Raw genomic sequence first — 21,526 nt, forward strand, 5'->3', positions numbered from 1 at the left:
GAGAGCTGTGGCTTTTTTATAGATACTTCCTGCTTTGTTTGGCTGTGATTAAGATTAGTGGAAGGGTTTGGGAAGAGGGATACTTTCATCGGATGGCTAACTCCTGAGAAAATGCTCCACTGTGCTGACCGTATTAGGACTAACAAGTGAGTAAGTCATTGAGAAATGGAGAGGTGGGAGGAAAACCTTCCCTTTTCAACTTTCCTTAGGTCCATTGTCCTATCTGCCCTTGAAAGAAATTCAGAGAGGAGGGTGAGGAGAGGAAGTGGTCCCTTTCTCTTGGAATCTCTGTAAAAATGTACTGATTATATTTATATTATATTGGGTTATATTATATCAGAAATTTACTGATTTTATGTAAGCTGCTGCGGTAACCTGTTTTGATTGAGGAGCAGGATAAAAATACTTAAATACATAAAATCTTCTGCTTTGTTCGTGCCTTCCAATGTAATGTTTATTTCTGAGTAAACATGCACTGTGCTGTCCTGCAGCTACCTATAAGAGGGGGCGAGTTCATAAAACTGGTCTGTGCTCCATTTTGCTTTGGCTTACTTCTGAGTATAGATGCTGTGGTTTCTGTGTAAATGCGCATGGGGAGAGAAATGGCTTGCTTCTGAGTAGATACGCATAAGGACCTGGGCTGTTGCTTGCTCTTCTGAGTTAACATGCATGGGTATGCGTGTGGGGGAGGGGGAGAGTGGAGGGAAATAGCTTGCTTACTTCTGAGTAAACATGTATGGGATCTAAGAGCTAACTCTGTATAGATTAATAAAATCAGAACATACAATAAATGGGAAAATATAAACATTTTTTCATTCAGTAGGCTTTCCCCCCTTGGCGCCATCCACTTTGGCTGTAACCTCACCTCATGCTCACCTCTGGAATGTGGCCCCTGAAACCCTTCCAATATTTGATTTCGTCCCTCAGTCCCAAAATGATTGTGCATCCCTGACCTAGAGTATCTACAATCCCTTGTCCAAACTCTGATCATCTTGTACCTAGACTACTACAGCATTCTCCTTACCAGCCACCCCATTTGCTTTTTGTCCTGTTGTGGAATTGGTCGAAGTATACAGAAACTGCTTGGAACCACTTTTGCATAGTATCTGTGTGAAGCAGCCATAAACATGTAGAGTAGTTTATCCCATAGGTTTCCACACGGTTTGCAAATGTTGCCTGAAACATTAGTTTATACTGAAGACTCACGGTAAGCTGCTCTGTACATTATAGCTGCCCAACAGAAGCTGTTTTAAATCCTCCTTCTCTGATCATTTTAAACAGGGACTGGTCAGTACGAACATAATATGCCAGTATTTTTTGATCCGCGCTGACTTGCAGTCCATTTCTGGACCAATTCAAAGTGCTGGTATTAACTTTCAAAGCCCCAAACGGCTTGGGGCTAGGTTACCTGAAATATCATCTCCTCTCATACATACCTGCCTGGGCCCTATTCAGAGGCTCTCCTCCGAATACCCCAACAAATGAAATGAAGTGGGTGGTTACTAAGGTGAGGGCCTTTTTGATCTTGGCACCCCCGTTCTGGAATGCCCTCGCCTTAGAAGCTTGCCTGGCACCTACCTTGTCTTTTTGGCTCTAGGTAAAGACTTGTTTATGCTCCCAGGCATTTTAGTTCTTTGGCTCTTATTGTTTTAAATCTGTTACTGTATTTGTATATCTTACAACTGCTGCTGGTTTTAACTTCTGTTTTATACTGTAGTTTTAAACTTTAGAAGTTGTATACTGTGTTTTGCCATTTTGTATTTTATGATTTTAACTGTTGTGAACCACTCAGAGAGCTTTGGCTATTGGGCAGTATAGAAATGTATAACAAAATAGGTTTAAACAAAACAAAATAGGTTTAAAGAAAATTATGTTTATAAATATATATATAACTGAATTTTAATATAAAAACTAATATTTCACACAAAGTTTAAAACAATAGATTAGCAGTCCAACAGTATATCACACACGTAGTAGCAACAGTAATTTCTAAATCAAAAAGGCATTGTATGTTTATACAGCCTATGTCCCAAACACATTTTGACTAGAGATGTAAAATTTCTGGAGATTTTGAAGTCATGGAAAAATCCTGTTCTTTTTTCTGTGTATGTGTGTGCGTGTGGAAAAAATATGAAAATTTTGAGAAAAATAAGCAATACTTATTTTTTAAGCACTCTTTACAGATCTAAAGTCACTTTATTGCTTTCAGATAGCCTTCCCCAACTGGTTCCCTTCAGATATTTTGGATTTCAGCTCCCATCAGCCTCGGGCAGCATGACCAATGGTTAGGAATGCTGGGTGTTGGAGTCTAAAATATCTGGAGGGCACCAGCTTGGGGAAGGCTGATTTAGGAACATAAAGCAGCCTTTATGTTCCTAAAGTTATATTATGTATAACTGGGTTTGCGCATAAATGATCATATTTAAAATCTTTAAGAAATTAATTTAGTACATTTGTAATTATTGTCTGAATAAACTATACTTTTAATTGATAAAAGTATAAATTAAATTCAAGCTGTCAAACCTGATAATTTTATGAGCAAAGCAGGTTATACATATTTTAGGTTCCTATTTTATGTCTGACTAGAGGGACCATCAGCAAGTAGTCCCTGAAACATCCTAGAAACCAGAAGAAGCAGGAAGAGCTGGAGGCAGAGGAAGACTGGTGTAGTGCATCTGTTCCTGTTTGTGGGATGGAGCTTAGGGAAATCTGGTCTGAAGGAAAAGCTATTGAGGTCTTATTTAGAAAGACTGTCCCACCTATTAGGAATGGTAAGCAACCATGTTAATCTAAGAACCTTTTAGCTGTCCTGGCCTATTATTTGAAGAGTGACATTTTATTCGCTTTTGTAAATCTCTGTTAATGATTTTTTTTGTTCATTTTGAAAGGTTGTCTCTAGTGATAGTGTCAATCCCATGCCTATGCCATAGGAACCAGACTGTTGAGTTTCTTTTAGGTAGAGAGGGTTTATTCTAGTGGCAGCAGTTTAAAGGGTTTATAGCTGAGGCAGCATTCTCTAGTGGTGAGGTCTAAATGAGAACTTTATTAAAAACTATAGATCCAGGTGAGTACTATAGACCCAAGCCTCAAAGTTATTAAAAAAGAAAGAAAGAAACATAGGTGCGATAACGCACACGCTGTTCGGTTGCATCTGGTGCAGTGGCAGGATAACCTACAGTGTTTTTTTCACTTGTGGGTTTTAGATTAGAAGTACACTAATGGACTGCTACAGCATCTAACCAGAGTAAGCCCAGAAACAGAGGAGCCTGTAGAACAAAGCCCAAACTCCCAAGAATGCACATTTTCTTCCATATTGAGATATAATGACTTTATTCACGTGTTGGGAAACTGAGCATGACTTGGAGCACCCCTAAATGTCTATCAGTAAAAGTTACATTAGATCAATAATTTTAATAAGGGATGGAAGAAATAACTATGCTGGGAATCTTACAGAAAGGATTAAAAAAAACTTTCACTCATGGCTTTGTTATTTCTAGACATTTTACATTTCTAGACTTTCTATAAAACTGTTCTTATAAAGTTTTTAGAAATCAATTTGGGAGGAGTAAAGGTGGGGTAACAATATATAAACACCTTGTCTTAACTTTTCCAAGAAAATTTGTCATAATCCAAAGCTGTTCAATTTTTCCAGTTTTTCAGGAAAAAGCAAAAACTGCTTAGAACAAAATGGAAAAAAACCTGTTTTTTTTCTAAGTTTTTATGGGTTTTTTTCTGGGCCTTCACATCTCTAGATTTGACCAAATTGATCCTCATCAGTGGGAAAAAATATAAACAGTAATTACGGACCTTGTTAAAACAATCTTTTAATGATGTTAAATTTTTTACCTGGGACCTATAAAGCAAAATACACAAACTTAGTGATACCTTGGATAATATTCTGTACTCAAATAATAAGATAAATATAAACTAATAAAAAATCAATTTACTAGTAAATATTATCTATGCAAACTCTGTAATCCTCATCATGCAGTTGATAGCTGAATGTGAAAAACAGGGACAAGAACATTCCCTCCTACATTCTGAAACATGTAGAGAAATGAAACAACCTTGTACTAATTTACAGTAATCTCTGCAGTATATCCAGCATATAACTAAACCACAATAAAAACAGCTCAGAAGACCCAGAGTGCAACCCACTAGCGAAAAGGCTGGAGCATTCTTACGAAAGAGGATTAGTTCTTTTGGTCTGTAGCAGCCGTTTACCATAACTACAAAGAAATAAACAGGACTGTTATTTATAACAGTTTTTTAGATACTGGCACACTGGCCAACTCCTGCAAAATGTTTGCAGTGTGTAACCATTTGCTATTGTAAACTGGGTTACTATATAAAGTCCCTAATCAGAACTCAGTTCAGCATGGAAGGAATGTCAGTAATTATTTGTTACTGAGTAAGTTGCTCCTGAGGTCCTGAAACTGAAGTGTAAGCTTTAAAGCCACATATATCACATTTAGGGCATAGAAAGAACTGCTATTCAGAAATAAAGCAACAGTTTTTCTTTTCTCAAACTCATGTGAAACACTGAAACTCCATTAACAAAAATACAACATAAAACAAAATACAACAATGGCAAGTTCAATAAAAGACCCAGTACAGAGTTACAAGACTGGCGTCCAGTTACACACCTCATTTAATCCCTGGGACAGCATTGTCTATAAAGTATCAATCTAGAACATTCCTTTCCTTCTCAATTGGTAATGTAGCCTGGTCCCATATCCTTGAAATCTTTCAATTATCCAGAACTTCAAATCATTTTCAACATGCCTTATGTCTGAGACATGTTTCACAGTGCAGAGGCAACCCTTTTGTTTGCATATAAACATGCACACAATCTGAGAGACTTACTGATTCATAGTACTTTAGAGGCTCCTCCACCTTTGGTATCTTCTAGTATAGGTGGTGGAAAGATTACTGGTAAATACCCATGTGGCCACTGTTGCATGTGTGGGAATTGTATTAAACTCAAGCAATTTAGAAACCCTTCAGTTAACCAGTACCATTGCATTAAGGAATTTGTTAACTGCAATACCAAAGGAGTCATCTCTGCTGTCAGGTGTCCATGCAATCTGATATATGTTGGCATGACCACTAGAGCTGTCAGGATTAGGATATGCGAACACAACTTCCATCCCAGAAGACTCCAGGCTCCCATGGAAGTGGGCAGACTGGAGTACAGGCTTTGTAATTGCCTAGAAATTGAAAGATTTTTGAGGATTCTAGCAGATAAATCTGATTTATTTTGTGCAGCAGACAGGAATGACTGGATGTCACTAGTAAGTAGCTGCTATCTCCAAGGCATAGGAACGTGTGTTCTTGATGTACCCCCCCTTTCATATTTCTAGAAGATGGAAACTGATCTCCCTCACAGAATGGCTTAAATACTGGAGGTTTGTTAAGCTACCAACTAATAGGATAAATTGGAAATATTTCAGCATCTGGCACCTCATAGGAGATATACTTGTCTTTTGCCTCCCACTTATTGTGAGGCTAAGGCTGCATATGTACAGTTACCTGGAAATAACCCCTATTGAACTCAGTGAGACTTAGTTCTAATTAAACATGCATAGCATTGTACCATAATGCTGAATTACTTATTTTATACAAAATACAGCAACTGGTATTTCTCTGCTGATTTCGTATTATAGCATGTGAATTCTGGTTAATAATGTTGCTACAAAGGATATGATGATGTCTGTTAGAAAACTTAAACCTAAAACATAGTTGTACATATAAAACAGAACTTCACACACATTGGGGGAAGCCAACAAAAAGTGAGACGCATCCAGGTTGAATCATCCCTAGGGGATGAAGGAGGAAATGTTACCAATTGCCCAGATGGCGAGGAAATAAGAGTGAGCAGTGAGATGGCCAAGTTTGCTGATGACACCAAATTATTTAGGAGGGTTAAAACATAAAGGGATTGCAACAAGTTCCAAAAGGATCTCTCCAAACTGGAGGACAGGGTGTTAAAATGGCAACTGAGGTACAATGTAAGCAAGTGAAAAGTGATAAATGTTGGGGCAAAAAATCCCAACTTCAGGTATATGCAGATGGGATCTGAGCTGACAGTGACTGACCAAGAAAGAGATCTTGGGGATTTCCTTGACAGCTCAATGAAAATGTTGATCCAGTTGGAAAAAAGGTGAATTCCATGGGGTAAAATTAGGAAAGAAACTTCCAAATAAAAAAAATAAAACTTCCAAAATCATACTGCCCTTATATACCCATGATGCTACCACACTTGGAATACTGTACCTAAAAAAGATATTGTAGAGCTGGAAAAAGTGCAGGAAAGAGCAACCAAAATGATCAAGGGGCTAGAGCAGTTCCCCTATGAGGAAAGATTACAATGTCAGGGACTGTTTAGCCTAGTAAAATGGTTAGTAAGGGGGAGACATCATGAAGGTGTACAAAATTAGGTATGGTGTGGAAAAAATGGATAGGGAGACATTTTTCTCCCTGTCATAATATTGGAACCCGCAGTCATCCCATGAAGCTGATTGGTGGGAGATCAGGAAAGATAAAAGGAAGTATTTCTTTCATCAGTGCATAATTAAGCTATGGAATTCACTACTGCAAGGTATAGCCAATTTGGATGGCTTTAAAAGGGGATTGGACAAATTCATGGAAGATAAGACTATCAATGGCTCCTGGTCATGTTGGTTATATGTTCCTTCCAGTATCAAAATGGCTCTGTATACCAGTTGCTGGGGGACATGAGCGGTAAGTTGCTATTGCAGCCATGTTCTGCTTTCAGGTTTCCCATGGGCAGCTGGTTGGCTGGTGTGAGCAGAATGCTGTAAGCTAGATGGAGCCTTGGTCTGATCCAGCATGGCTCTTTGTATGTTCTTATTCACTGCTTCCTTCTGTAGAATTTTGTGCGTCCTTCCCTGGTGTTAGAGAGACTTATTTGAAATGGTTATCTCACAAGAGGGGTTATATAGGAACCTGCCTTATACTGAGTCAGAGCATTGGTCCATCTAGCCCAGCATTGTCGACACTGACTGGCAGCGGCTCTCCAGGGTCTCAGGCAGGAGTTTTTCCTGCCCTATCTAGAGATGCCGGTATATAACCTGGGACCTTCTGCATCCAAAGCATGTACTCTTATCACTGAGCTATAGTCCATGTTTTGTGTGCATTTTGGTGGTTTATAAGAAAACAATGTTCATAACAACTGAACATTATTTTGTAGTGGAGCATAAAAACCTGGAGAACCAATATCATCTGGCCATGAAAAACCTGCAGATTGAACATGAAGAAGAGTTGCGAGATGTCAAAGTGCAAAACAAGAAACAAGAAGGAGAGTTGCAACAGGAGGTAAATATGCATTTGTTTACGCTCATAGATACTGTCCAAGGCTCTTTATGTTGGGAGTGGAAAGGTGATGTGGTAAAAGCATAAACTTTCTAGACTTCATGTCAGTGAAATGTTCCCCTTTAAGAACATTTATAACATGCGAAGTGCTATCTGTGTGTTTACAGAGTTTGGGCATTTGGCTAGAAGCTAGTGCCAAGGGACAACACTACATGGAAACATGTATGGTAGAGAATAAGAAGCAGCCTGCTCCTTGTGTGGCTGAGGAACGCTATTTCTTCATAGCATTGTTTGGCACTATCTCACCTCAGACCTGGGATAACTGCTATCCAAAATGGCAGAAAATTATTCTGACTTCATATTTTGCAGGGCTTGCTCAGAAAAGTACTATCTCACGATTTCCAGAGGATAGCCATGTTAGTCTATTGCAGAAAAAGCAACAAAAAGTATTGTGGCCTCTTAAAAAACTAACAAAATTATTCTGCTATAACCTCTATGTAGCTTATAAGCTTCATTAGATGCATGGAATGTTGTGAAAAGTTTCAGGTTTATATACAGTACATGTGCTCGTGGTGGTGGTAGTGATGGTGGAGGAGAATCGTAAACAGTGAAGTCAGAAGGAAATTAAATGGTCATTCACAGGCAGTTGCTGATAGCACAAACATCTTGGCACTAGGTAAGCCAATTAACTCATGTAGTGTGATAAGAATCTCACAGGTGCCCTTAGAGGTGTTTTTACTGCCATGATAACATGACTTTGCATTCCACAAAAGAATTTGTGATAGAACCCAGAGACAAGAGTGTGACTTAAGAATGTGTGCACTAAAAGCTTTTTTCATGATATTTATTTATTTATTTATTTATTTATTTCATTTCTATACCGCCCAATAGCCGAAGCTCTCTGGGCGGTTCACAAAAACTAAAACCAAACAACACACAATAAAACAATTTAAAATATATAGAACATTAAAACCACAATATAACAATACAACCACAATAAAACCTAGCAGCAGTACAGGAGTTTAAAATACAGATTTAAAACAGCAAAGATAAAAATTTAGAAAGCTAAAATGCCTGGGAAAATAAAAAGGTCTTCACCTGGCGCCGAAAGGAGTACAATGTAGGCGCCAGGCGAACCTCACTAGGGAGCTCATTCCAGAGCCGGGGTGCCACAACAGAAAAAGCCCTCCTCCTAGTAGCCACCCGCCTCACTTCCTTTGGCAGGGGCTCACGGAGAAGGGCCGCTGATGATGATCTTAAGGTCCGGGCAGGCACATATGGGAGGAGGCGATCCTTCAGGTAACCTGGCCCCAAGCCGTTAAGGGCTTTGAATGTTAACACCAGCACTTTGAATCGGGCCCGGAAATGGGCTGGCAGCCAGTGCAGCTGGAAAAGTACTGGCGTAATATGAGCTCGCAGGCCAGTCCCTGTTAACAATCTTGCTGCCCTATTTTGGACCAGCTGAAGTTTCCGGACCGTTTTCAAAGGCAGCCCCACGTATAACGCATTGCAGTAATCCAGACGAGAAGTTATCAGAGCATGGATAACTGTAGCTAGGCTATCTCTGTCCAGATAAGGGCGTAGTTGGTATACCAGCCTAAGCTGATAAAAAGTGCTCCGTGCCACTGAGTTCACCTGTGCCTCAAGTGACAGTTCTGGATCCAAGAGCACCCCCAAACTACGAACCTGATCCTTTAGGGGGAGTGCAACCCCCTCCAGAACAGGTTGAATATCACCTAGCCAGGCAGACGAACCACCCACTAACAGTACCTCCTCTTGTCTGGATTGAGTTTCAGTTTATTAGCCCTCATCCAGTCCATTACCGTGCCCAGGCACTGGTTCAGAACAGCCACTGCCTCACCTGGTTTTGATGAGAAAGAGAGGTAGAGCTGGGTGTCATCTGCATATTGATGGCACCTCAGCCCACACCTCCGGATAACCTCCCCCAGCGGTTTCATGTAGATGTTAAACAGCATGGGGGATAAAATAGAGCCCTGTGGAACCCCATGGCACAATTGCCATGGCACAGAGCAATAATCCCCCAGCACCACCTTCTGGAATCGGCCATCCAAGTAGGAGTGGAACCACTGTAGTGCAGTGCCTCCAACTCCCAACCCAGACAACCTATCCAGAAGGATACCATGGTCGATGGTATCGAAAGCCGCTGAGAGGTCCAGGAGAATCAACAGGGTCGCACTCCCCCTGTCCCTCTCCCGGCAGAGGTCATCCCACAGGGCGACCAAGGCAGTTTCCGTTCCAAAACCAGGCCTGAAGCCCGATTGAAATGGATCTAGATAATCCGTTTCATTCAAGAGTGCCTGGAGCTGTCCTACAACCACCCGCTCAAGCACCTTGCCCAGGAAGGGGATGTTGGCCACTGGCCTATAATTGTTAACATACTCTGGGTCCAGGTTAGGCTTTTTCAGGAGTGGTCTAATTACTGCCTCTTTTAAAGCAGCAGGCACCACTCCCTCTCTCAAGGAGGAATTTACAACCTCCTGGACCCAGCCGGACAACCCCTCCTTGTTTGATTTAATAAGCCATGAAGGGCAAGGGTCAAGCACACAAGTGGTTGATCGGACTTGGCCAAGCACCTTGTCCGCATCCTCAGGCCTCAGTGTTTATGATGTGTTCATGATGTGTTCCCAAAACGTACTGTACCTCCATATAATAAAGAATCGTAAAAGCAGCCTCTCCCTTGAGTTTCCGAAATTCCAGTTCCAAACAGGGGAAGACTCAATATATCATAAACTACTTAGGGTAATGGGATAGCCTTAGCTTGAAGTCATCCATAGTACCTAGTCCAGGAATCTTTGAAAATGAAACAAATAAAAAGATGAATCTTCCTATGAAGTGAAGTATGAAAATCAGCCTCACCCTTCTAAATCATGTAGAATTAGACCACATAAAGAACATTACTTATAGATAAGCACCCTGTCTATCGCTTTCTGCCCCCCTCCTCCAGGTGGTGTATTGTGAAATAGAGTACAAATCCATTTAGGAGCCTTTCCCTTTAGCGAGAGCTCTGCTCCAGCTTCCTAACTGCTGTAGATCCTATTGCTAGAGGTTCCCATACGATAAGAGTTTCCTGGGCCTTGCCATTCAGGCATCCCTAGTCACAGATTTTCAAAGACTGAAGCTTATTCAGCTCCAGAATGGAACAATCCTTATGTTCTACCTGCCAGCTACTCCATATTTACTCACTTTTATTACAGAAGGTGTAATACTTAGGACCTAAACCTAGTATTGTCATTTATCCAACATTTGAGCCTATAGAATCTAGCTTGATATTTTAATGATAGTTTCATCTTGAGGGTGACAGCAATGATAATGTATAAACTCGCTATACTAGAAGTGAGACAGACATATGCTACCTTTCTTCCTAGTGGAGTGGTTATTAGAACATATCCCTCTTTTTCTGAAAAATACATTTTTGATGTGTTCTTCCCAAGACCTTGTACCACTGTAACTGTCACAGTCCTCGCCTCATTGGATTTTGTGTCTGTTTGGCTTGTTTTGAATGTGGTGCTGTCTGAATGAGCAGGAGCAAGTCTTGGACTCACATGCTCCCCCTTCCCCTATCACCCAGTGTGGCTACAAGGAGGAGATCAGAAGCTTCCACTTCCTGTTTTAAACGAATCAGAGTTTATCATTACGCTTGAAATGTGGGGAACTCTGCTTTACTGAAACAAGCCAGGATCAAATTATCGTTTATGATCCTGACATGTTAACAGACCATAGTTTAAACTAAAAACTGTTGAGCTTCAGTTTATTTGCAGATTGATCCATCTGTTTATCCTTCATGCTACAGATAACTATGCTTTATCGCATAGTGGTACTTAGTACAAAGTTCTCCTGAAACTTTCTCACCTTCCATCGTGCCATTGTCAGAAGTGTTCTAGTGTTCTTGAAGAAAAACAAAAGTATTTCAATTTTAACTGTTGTTCTTTGAGATTATGTTTTCTTGCAATTCCCACAACCTCCTTCCCACTTTAGCTAATCTTTGTGCAGTTCTGGTGGTACTGAGAGTAGTGGTGACACATCATTTGTTATCCTTGCTGTTGAAGTATGTATAGATTTTCTGAGCTTGCTGGGGTACGCTAGCACAGCTCTGTTTCAGCATGCATAGTGGTGGCATGAACTCTCAGCAAGAGAGGGGAAAGAATATTTTCTTGAATGGTTGCTGCAAGGTAGGTACCTAGAGTGTTATAATGTATTCATATTCTATATTTACACACTTGTAATTGCCCAAGTCCACTATAAAGCGTTGTTAGTTCACTATTTCTTTACTTATTGATGCTGCTACAACGCCTGTCCATTTTCTTAATAATGGACAGGCATCAATAAAATTTGATTTAAATTTAAATTTTAAAATTTAAGGCTCAGTAATTCACATTTTTTCTGTCTTCAGAGAATACCTCCTAGGATCTTCTCCAGTCTTCACTGTTAGCCTTAGAAGCAGTGTGAAAAGTATTTTTAATATGAAAATTGGCAAGTGTAGTAACTTACTGTGTGTCTTCCATAGATAGAAAAACTAAGGGCCATACTGGAAAAACTAAAGGCAGAATCAGAAGAAGAAATTAAACAGGTTTGGTCTCAACTGGATAGTGCACAGACTTGTCATCAAGAATTAAGTGGTAGGTTTAAATATTTGACCTAAGGCACTGCTGTGGCAGTGTTGATGTTTTTCCTGTCTTGAACCAAAATCTGCCCTTATGTAACTTAAGCCCATTATTTCGTGGATGATAGAGAACAGGTTGCAGCCCTCTTCTGTGTAAGAATCCTTTACATTCTTGAAAAATGCTAATCCTATCTCTCTACAGTCTTATATTCTCAGGGCTAAACATACTCAGTTCCTTCATAGGACTTAGTGTCTAGTCTCCTGATCTTTGTTGCCATGCTCTGAACTCATTCCAATTTATCTGAATCCTTCAAGTGTGTTGCCCAGAACTGGACACGGTATTCAAGGTGAGGTCTGACGTGCACAGAGAAGAGTGGAACTGTCACTTCCTCTGATTTTGAAACTATACTTTTGTCGGCACAACCTAAAATTGCATTTGCCTGTTTGGCAGCCACATCACACTGCCGACTCATATTCAGCTTGTGATCAACTATACCTACAAGATCCTTTTCATATATACAATTACTAAGCCAGGTATACCCCATCTTATGCTTGTGCATTTCATTTCTTTTTTTCCTAAATTAAGAACTTTGTACTTCTCTCTTAAATTTCATTTTTATTTTTTACCCAACTTTTTAACCTATCAATTTCCTTTTGAATTTCTGTTGTCTAAGGTATTAGCTATCCCACCGAATTTTGTGTCATCTAGAAATTTAGTAAGCATTCCACCTCTTCCTCCATCTCATTAATAAAAATGTATAGGGCCTTGGATTGAGCCCTACGCCACCTTCAGTTTGATGAGGAACCATTGATGAGCCCTCTTTGAGTATGGTTTTCCAGCCAGCTGTGGATCCACCTAGTAGCAGTGCCATCCAGCCCACAATTAACTAGCTTGCTAATCAGAATATCATGGGGCACTTTGTCAAATGCCGTGCTGAAGTCAATATATGTTATGTCCACAGCATTTCCACAATCGACTAAGGAAGTTACCCTGTTGAAAAATGAAATAAGATTGGGTGGGGTGGGGGGCATGTTTAGCTGTCAGCCAAGATGGCAGCATAACTCAGGAGCTTTTGGTTCTGACTTGCAATAATTTCATGTTCAATGGCAATTACTATTTATAACTCCAAGGTACAGCAATACTTACAAGCCTAGCATATGGTGGCATTACATAGATGACATTTTTGTCATCTGGGACTATGGAAGGTATAGCTTGGAGAATTTTATTAAGTTTATCAGCACTGTCCACTCAGTGATAAAAGTTTACCAGTAATACCACAGTTGAAAACCCCAAATTACCCTTCCTGGATGTTAGCCATTGAAAATCATCAAATTGTTACAGACTTACACTGTAAACCTATAGATTCCCCCCGTGCCTTAACTTTAAGTCATGCCATCTGAATTATCTAAAGAAGAACACTTATATATCGTTTGGCTTTAAGGATAGGATACATTTGCAATAATAAAGAAAACTTCTCAAGAACTTGTAACAAACTTAAAGAACATTTCCAACAATGTGGATACTCTAGTCACATTACTGACTACAATATCAATTGAGCATCCGTAACGTTCACCAACACCACAACTAGGCCAGGGGGTGCTGTAGCCAGTCCACTAGGAACCTGCAGGATGGGGAGGGGATCAAAGAAGGAAATGGCTTATAGCCATCTGGGTCCCGCACAACTCCGATGACATTTCCTTCCCATTGTACTATACCGTCCCTTACCCACGACAACTGTTATGGGGATACCCTCTACCTCCATATCACACTCCCACCCTGACACATTCTGGCTTGTAACCACTCCTTTCCCCAGAAATTAGCAAGAAAGAGATAAAGAGAAGAAAAAGAGAACGAAGAAAAGAAAGGAATGAAGGGAAGAGAAGGGAGAGGTGTTTAAGTGGCACAGGGCAAGCAGTAATAATTCTGCTGGTCAATAGATGTAAACTAACTGGCTAAAATATGATAATAAAGCCTAACAATGACCATTAGGGCAATTAAATAAATGGGTGCCAACATCCCCCCCCCAAATATAGTGAAAATGCTACTAAATTTTTTTTGTTTAAACCTTTTGTCTTCTGGTAAAGTCAACAACAGCTTCTCTTCTGGAATATTTACCAGAGGACTGGCAGAAATCACTCCACTGTTAGCAGAGGCATATGGTGTGGTAAAGCAACAAGCCAACACAGCTAAACATATGGCTGATTGTGGGGCTGCTTTCGCCAGTTGGAGAGGCATCACATAGATCTCATTGCAACCAGTGCAAACTCACACTGCTTGTTTTTGTGTCTGAGTGAGCATTGACCATCTATCCCTAGGGGATGCCTTTCTATACTGAGAGGACAGATTCCTCTTGTACATCTTTCTGCTGATTCCTCTGACCACTAGGGCCCTAGTGAAGATCCGGTCAGATGGGGTGACGCAGTCCTCATCACTTTGTGGTGGCCCAGGCAGCTGTGGTTCATTTCCATACTCTTGAAGGCAAAGGGTGCTTGGGTGAAACTGCCACATTTCCCCCTCCCTGCTGACACAGCAGGACAGTCAGTCCCAATACCCAGACCTATAATCTCTCCAGTTGACAACATGGTGACTGGACCAGGCTCGACCCTACCGTCTGATGTCTTGACCCTTTTATAGAGGAGATGCAGAAACTTAGCATCCTCCACTGCTCTGCTTATACATGGAAGTGTTTCCAATCATACGTGTCCTCATTCTGATTGATTCTGTTTCTTGTTCATTGCACTCTGTTCTGCAGTTTTGTCAGGTCTTTATCTTTGTGGCATTATTGAGCAGCTGTATCTGCATTTTGTAATCAGGTTCATGAGCACATAGTATTCTCACAGCAATCATGAAGAAGTTTCTTAAAGGTCTATGTAATTTGTACCCTCCGGTGTCTGAGCTGGTCCCTTCATGGAGTTTATCGGTAATGCTGGCCACCTTGATGAGCCCATTTGGGCTGCTTGCCACTTATGACCAGTGACTCCTTACCTTGAAGATGGTATTTTAGTAGCTAACTTTTGGGGGCATAGAGCCAGTGAGTTGAGGGTGCTTGAATCTGAGACTGAACTCTTTAAGGAAAAGATGGTTCTGTGGCGAGACTGTTCCTCCTTTCCAAAGGTGGGTTCATCCTTTCATCTAGACCAGGACATAGTTGTTGCTACCTTTTTTCCAGCATCTGACCATGCTGTTGGATTCAGCATCTGACCATGTTGTTGGATTCAGCATCTGACCATGCTATTGGATTCAGCATCTGACCATGCTATTGGATTCCTACATTGAGCAGGAAGTTAGAGTCGATGTCCCCTTCCAACCTTACTATTCTATGATTCTATTGGAGACTTCTCTCCATACCCTGGATATCAGTAAGGCCCTTACCTTCAGTTTGGATAGGATGGTTCCATTTTGCAAGACTTACAGGCTGTTTGCCTGTTATGGTGGCTGACCAGACAGCTTCTCTGTGTCCACTCAGAGTTTGTCGTCTTGGGCAGAATCATAGAATCATAGAATAGTAGGGTTGGAAGGGGCCTACAAGGCCATCGAGTCCAACCCCCTGCTCAATGCAGGAATCCAAGTCAGAGCATCCCTGACAGATGGCTGTCCAGCCTCATCTTGAATGCCTCCAGTGTGGGAGAGCTCACCACCTCCCTAGGTCATTGGTTCCATTGTCGTATTGCTCTTACAGTCAGGAAGTTTTTCCTGATGTTCAGCCGGAATCTGGCTTCCTGTACCTTGAGCCCATTCTTCCATGTCCTGCACTCAGGGATGATCAAGAAGAGATCCTGGCCTTCTTCTCTGTGACAACCTTTCAAGTACTTGAAGAGTGTTATCATATCTCCCCTCAGTCTTCTCTTCTCAAGGCTAAACATGCCCATTTCTTTCAGTCTCTCTTCATAGGGCTTTGTTTCTAGTCCTCTGATCATCTTGGTTGCCCTCCTCTGAACCCTCTCCAGTTTGTCTGCATCCTTCTTCAAGTGTGGTGCCCAGAACTGGACACAGTACTCCAGATGAGGACTAACCAGTGCTGAGTAGAGGGGAACTAGTACTTCCCGGGATTTGGAAGCTATGCTTCTATGAAAGCAGCCCAAAAGAGCATTGGCCTTTTTTGCAGCCACATCCCATTGTTGGCTCATCTTCAGCTTGTGATCGACAACAATTCCAAGATCCTTCTCGCTTGTCGTGTTGTTGAGCCACGTATCCCCCATCTTGTAACTGTGCATTTGGTTTCTTTTTCCTAGGTGCAGAACGTGGCATTTATCCCTATTAAATGTCATTCTGTTGTGTTCTGCCCAGCGCTCCAGTCTATCCAGATCACTTTGAATTTTGTTTCTGTCTTCCAAAGTATTAGCTATCCTGCCCAATTTTGTGTCATCTGCAAATTTGATCAGCATTCCCTGCACCTCCTCCTCCAAGTCATTAATAAAAATGTTGAAGAGCACTGGGCCCAGGACTGAGCCCTGCGATACCCCACTCATTACCTCTCCCCAGTTTGAGAAGGTCCCATTGATAAGCACTCTTTGAGTCCGATCCTGTAGCCAACTGTGGATGCACCGGATCATTGTTTCATCTAGCCCACTTTGAGCTAGTTTGCTCATCAGGATATCATGGGGCACTTTGTTGAAAGCTTTGCTGGAGTCGAGGTATATGATGTCTACAGCATTCCCATGGTCTACAAGGGAGGTTACTTCATCCAAAAATGAGATCAGATTTGTCTGGCAGGACTTGTTTTTGACAAATCCATGTTGGCTTCGAGTAATCACGGCATTGTTGTCAAGGTGCTTCCAGATGGATTGCTTTATCATCTGCTCCAGAATTTTCCCAGGGATTGATGTCAGACTGACTGGTCTGTAGTTCCCAGGTTCCTCCTTTTTACCCTTTTTGAAGATAGGGACAACGTTAGCCCTCCTCCAGTCATCTGGCACTTCCCCGGTCCTCCATGATTTCTCAAAGAGAATAGACAGCGGTTCTGAGAGTTCTTCTGCCAGTTCCTTTATTACTCTAGGATGCAGTTCATCTGGCCCTGGAGATTTAAACTCATTCAAAGTAATTAATTATTAGGGTACTAGGTATTAGGGTATTAGGTATTAGGGTATCGGAGACTATGAAAATGTCTTAAGTGCTGGCATGGCTCCCAGTACCTCACATGGTACTGTCACATTCTCCTAGGTTCTTGTCCTCTTTGGTGGCCTTTGTGAGACGTGTTCTACTCTGTATAGGGCTGCAACTTGGTCCCAGCTGTCAACATTTGTGAAGTATTATTTCCTTGATATTTGGGCTTGAAAAGATGCATCCTTTGCATTTTTATTGTTCTAATACCCAAGGAGGAGAGACTGGGGAAGTTGCCTTGTTAATAATATGTGTGATGCATGGGGACCATGAAGTATGAGGTCAGGCTGCTTTGGATATACTGGATTCAACCCTGAACTTGGATGGCCAGGTTTTGATGGTGACCAGGAGTGCATTTGGACAGATGAGGCTAGTGCCCAACATGCACCTGTTCCTAGAAATCCCTCGACTGGCCAGTTACGGATGCCTTAATTGCATCCTGTTTGGAGTACTGTAATGCTCTCTATGTAGGGCTGCCTTTGAAAAGTGTTCAGAAACTTCAGCTGGTCTAGAATGCTGCAGCCAGACTGTTGACAGGGGCTGGTTAAAGGGAACATGTTACTCTCTCGTTACAACAGCTTCACTGGCTACTGGTCTGTTTCTGGGAACAATTCAACGTGCTTGTTATGACCTATAAATCCCTGCACAGCTTGGGACCAGGCTACCTGGAAAGACCACCTACTCCCATACAAGCCTGCCTGTGTTTTAAGATCTCAGTGCTGCTTCCATCAGAGGTGTGTTTGGTGGGGACATGAGAGAGGGCCTTCTTGGTGGCTCCTCCCAGGCTCCAGAGCTCCCTGTTGAGGGTGGCTAGGTTGGCTCCCTATCTCTTGTCTTTCTACCAGTATACAAAAACGTTTTTCTTCAGGCAGTCCTTTGGCATATAAACTGGTATGTCGCAGAAATTGGTTTTAATTGGTTGATGCTGTGTATTTGTTTTTGTTATGTTTTTAAGTGTGTTTTTATGTTACATTTTAATTATGATTTAGTTTTTAATCTGGATTTTATTATTTGCCTTGAGCGGCATTTTTTGGAGTGGAAAGGTCGGATTGAAATTAAATAAATAGATAATTCCCAAGGAGGAGAATGGTCTCCGTGTTACTCAGAAGAACAGAAATTTGTGTTAAGAATCTTCTGTTTTTAAGGATTTCTCTTTTAAAGATAAACAAGAAGATGAGGTGCAGAGGGTGGCAGAACTTCCTTAACCTTTAATAGTTATGTAGAATTGGGAATTTTAGCTGGTGCACCTTGTGATGCAAAGTGCCCGCCAAAAAGCTGCCTTTTGCAGAAGCTCTGTCCATCTTTGTTACCCTAGAGAAAGGGAAAAAGATCAAACACTTAAAAGAGGCTCTCATGTTGCAGTTTGGGGGTAAAGGTGTGTCCTTGGAGTGAAACGTTTGAAGGCTACTATATTGTACAATACCAGTTCCTCAAGGGTGTATGTACGCTACAGACTTGAACGGATTTAACAGTCATCCCTTATGTCCTGGGAACTACAGTTCTGCTAGGTATATTGTCTGTCTGTCTGTCTGTCTGTCTGTCTGTCTGTCTATCTATCTATTTGTTACATTTGTATCCCGCTCTATATCATTAAGATACTATCTCTACCAGATAATAAAACTGCTATAAATACCAATAAAGGCTTGTAGTGTGGATATGCCCTAATTAATTTATTTCTGTAACTAAAACATATAATCAGAAATTCTATTCAACCAGATCAAGGGTTTCTTAGTATCTAAGAAAGTCAAGATTATATTAAAAGTCTAGTCAAGTGGAGATTTCTGAGTAGTGTCAACGCTGCAATCCTATACATGTTTATACAGAAGTAAGCCCTATTGTGTCCAGTAGGGCTTACACTCACATAAGTGTTTAGTATTGTAGACTTAATAGTGTTGTTGTCTTATGGGTGTTGTGTTGTATTTGTAGAACCTTATTTGATCTGGATTAACCTATATAAAGATGAGTATATGCTCTTTCCCCCCTTTCCCGCCAGAATTGAAAGAACAGCTACTTACTCGCACATCATGTATGGAAGAAATGGAATGCCTGCAAAAGGATTTTCAACTTAGATGGGATAAAAAAAGAAGTGAACATGAAAATGAACTTGAATTATTAAGACTTTATTTTGAACAGAAATTAAAGTCTGTGGAAGAAAACTACAGAGACGAATTAACAGTGCTCCATCAGAGACTGCAGGAAGTGAAGGATGACTCCCTGTTGGTGATGGAGAACAGCCAAGATCAACGTGTGGAATTATGGTGATACTAATAATTTAATATTAAGTTAATCTGTAGCATTAGATTTTCTTGGGGCCAATTGACTTATTAAACACTTAATGAGTGTAAAATGCGTAATGAAGTTTCTCTGCATTGTTAGTGGCCTCTGGTTCTGGCAGTCAGTAGAAGTGGCCAAGGTTGGAGAACTCCCAAATTTCAGCTTGAGCCTTTGCTCCTGGCCTTTGCCACCACTCAGAAGCTTTGCCACAATCATATTAGTATCTAGCACTGTATGATGAACTAGAGACGTCAATTTTTGGAAAGCCCCTTGCATTACTTTGGAGAGTTGAGAAAGCTACCCTGTTTTATAGGAATTAGATGCCTTTCACTACTTTCCCCCTGGCAGGTCTTTCCAGGAAATGTCTATGTATTGCCTGCCTCATGTCATCTTCTGGGAAATGCTAATATATTTGTTACTAGACAGAAACAAGGTACCCAACTCAGGCTTTCATCAGTGTGAGAAATGGAAACAATAGATAAGTGGTTTTCACAAGTGCAATCTCTCACAATCTTTAAGATGTTGAATAGTACGTGTCACTTGGGGAATAGGCATTTTTGTTAATCTGGAGGGGTTTAGCATGGGAGTGGGCAGTATGCAACCCCCACCGCTCTCTGGTGTGTTTCCTGCTGCCGAAATTAGTGGTGGCAGCAGCAGGAGTGTGGCCAACGGGAGTGTCCAAGGGGCAAAAGTGATCCCCAGACCATCTGTGTTTGTCCCCCCTTCCCCTAGTTTAGAGACAAGCCAATAGTGTCAGTCTTTCAGTGTTTCTTATGTTGACTCGTGTATGCTTCACGTAAGCATCCAACAATGTCAAGCATCCAGCAGAATCAACATAAAAAACATTGAAAGACATCTTCTTGGTGTCCTAGCTCCCTCCCTCTAAGGAGCAAGTACATTTTGGGCTGTAGCTGCTTCAAATTAAGGTTGGCCTAGGAAAGCTGTGTCTGATGCCATTTTGGATATTTCTGAAAGAAAAATGAGGAACTAAGTTTATATGTATTTTTTTTCACTTTATACCATCCTGGGACAAAGCGTTTACTTTTAAAGACAGATTTTAAAATACCCATTTATATTTGCAACATTATTCTGATTTGCTAATCTATTTTTTGTCTCACTAATATGCCTCTGTATTTCAACCCTTTGTGCCTATGTGCTCTGTTGTACTATATTTTGTACTATATTGTGCCTTAATGTTCTGTTGTACTATATTTTACTCATTAGCAGAGATTTGGGTATTGTACGGACTTTGAAGTTTTTATATTTTTAATTGGGAAGTCAGAAGTAAACCCTTGCTTAAACACAGTTCTTGCACAACCTGCTTTTCCCGCTTCCAACTGCAAGCAAAGCAGCAGCAGCAGCTAAAGAGAAGAAGGAAAAGAGCAAAAATTGATAATTTTCCTTGTCTGTAGATTCTCCTTCTATTTGTTTGCCAGGCTGGGGTGCTCTTCAAACCATCCAGTAGGAGGCAGAATCTTTCTTAATTAAAGAAGGATAGTCTGAGTGGATGGGGAAGGAGGCATCTCCCTCCCTAAGGCCAGAAACTACTATCTAAGCAGTAATCCTTATTTCATAGGGCCTAATCCAGACCCTGGTGATAAAACCAGACCAGGGACCATACAAGACGTGAGCTGGACCGCTGTCTGGTGAACAAGTAGAATTCAAAGGTAATGGAAATTCTCCCATCTCTCTACTTGACACCATTAAGTGGTTTAAACACTGGCATGTAACAAAGTAGTTCCCTGTGGGAAGGATCCCAGAAGAGAGAGGCAGACAGGTGAGGATCATCACAGAGCCGGCTCCACCTGGATTGTGTCCCCTCCCTCCAGACCATTACCACCTACTGCTCTCTGGGAAGGATCCCAGAAGGAGAGATGGACCCTGAACACTCGTCTTCAGAGGATCTCAACCCCTTGCCCTCAGAAGAAGAGGCTCCAGAGTTTATAGTTCAGGCCACAGCAAGGCATCATGAGGCTTCCAGCTCCCTAGGACCCAGTTCTCCAGAAATACCTCAGCAGTCAGCTCTCCCGCATACAGAGGAGGTCACATTACTAGCTGCAGTCTCTGAGGACTTGGGCCATGAGGACACTAGTATACCACAGTTAATCTCAAGCTGTTGTAGCCTGAGATTACTAAAATAGGCCAGGCCCCTTTAAGAAACAAAGCTTCAGTCAGTATGGAGGCAAGGCCAACCA

General features: G+C 41.3%; 1 protein-coding gene across 18 annotated transcripts in view; it reads left to right on the forward strand.

The window, feature by feature from the left end:
* PCNT (pericentrin) overlaps window positions 1-21,526 on the forward strand; it is a 278,152-nt gene that overhangs the window by 29,218 nt on the left and 227,408 nt on the right. For 11 of the 18 annotated variants that reach the window (XM_084820798.1, XM_084820789.1, XM_084820783.1 and 8 more), the window contains 3 exons: window positions 7,214-7,338; window positions 11,861-11,972; window positions 19,051-19,315. In XM_084820798.1, the coding sequence (XP_084676924.1) occupies window positions 7,214-7,338; window positions 11,861-11,972; window positions 19,051-19,315 (502 nt within the window). Of the gene's footprint in view, window positions 1-27; window positions 2,772-7,213; window positions 7,339-11,860; window positions 11,973-17,703; window positions 17,792-17,956; window positions 18,566-19,050; window positions 19,316-20,909; window positions 20,999-21,526 lie in introns of those variants that run through there. The other 7 variants (XM_084820863.1, XM_084820873.1, XM_084820881.1 and 4 more) reach the window with 6 other exon arrangements.

This window comes from Heloderma suspectum, chromosome 1 (genome assembly GCF_057233095.1).
Source record: "Heloderma suspectum isolate Gila_16-S chromosome 1, 16-S_ref, whole genome shotgun sequence".
Taxonomy (NCBI): Eukaryota; Metazoa; Chordata; class Lepidosauria; order Squamata; family Helodermatidae; genus Heloderma; species Heloderma suspectum.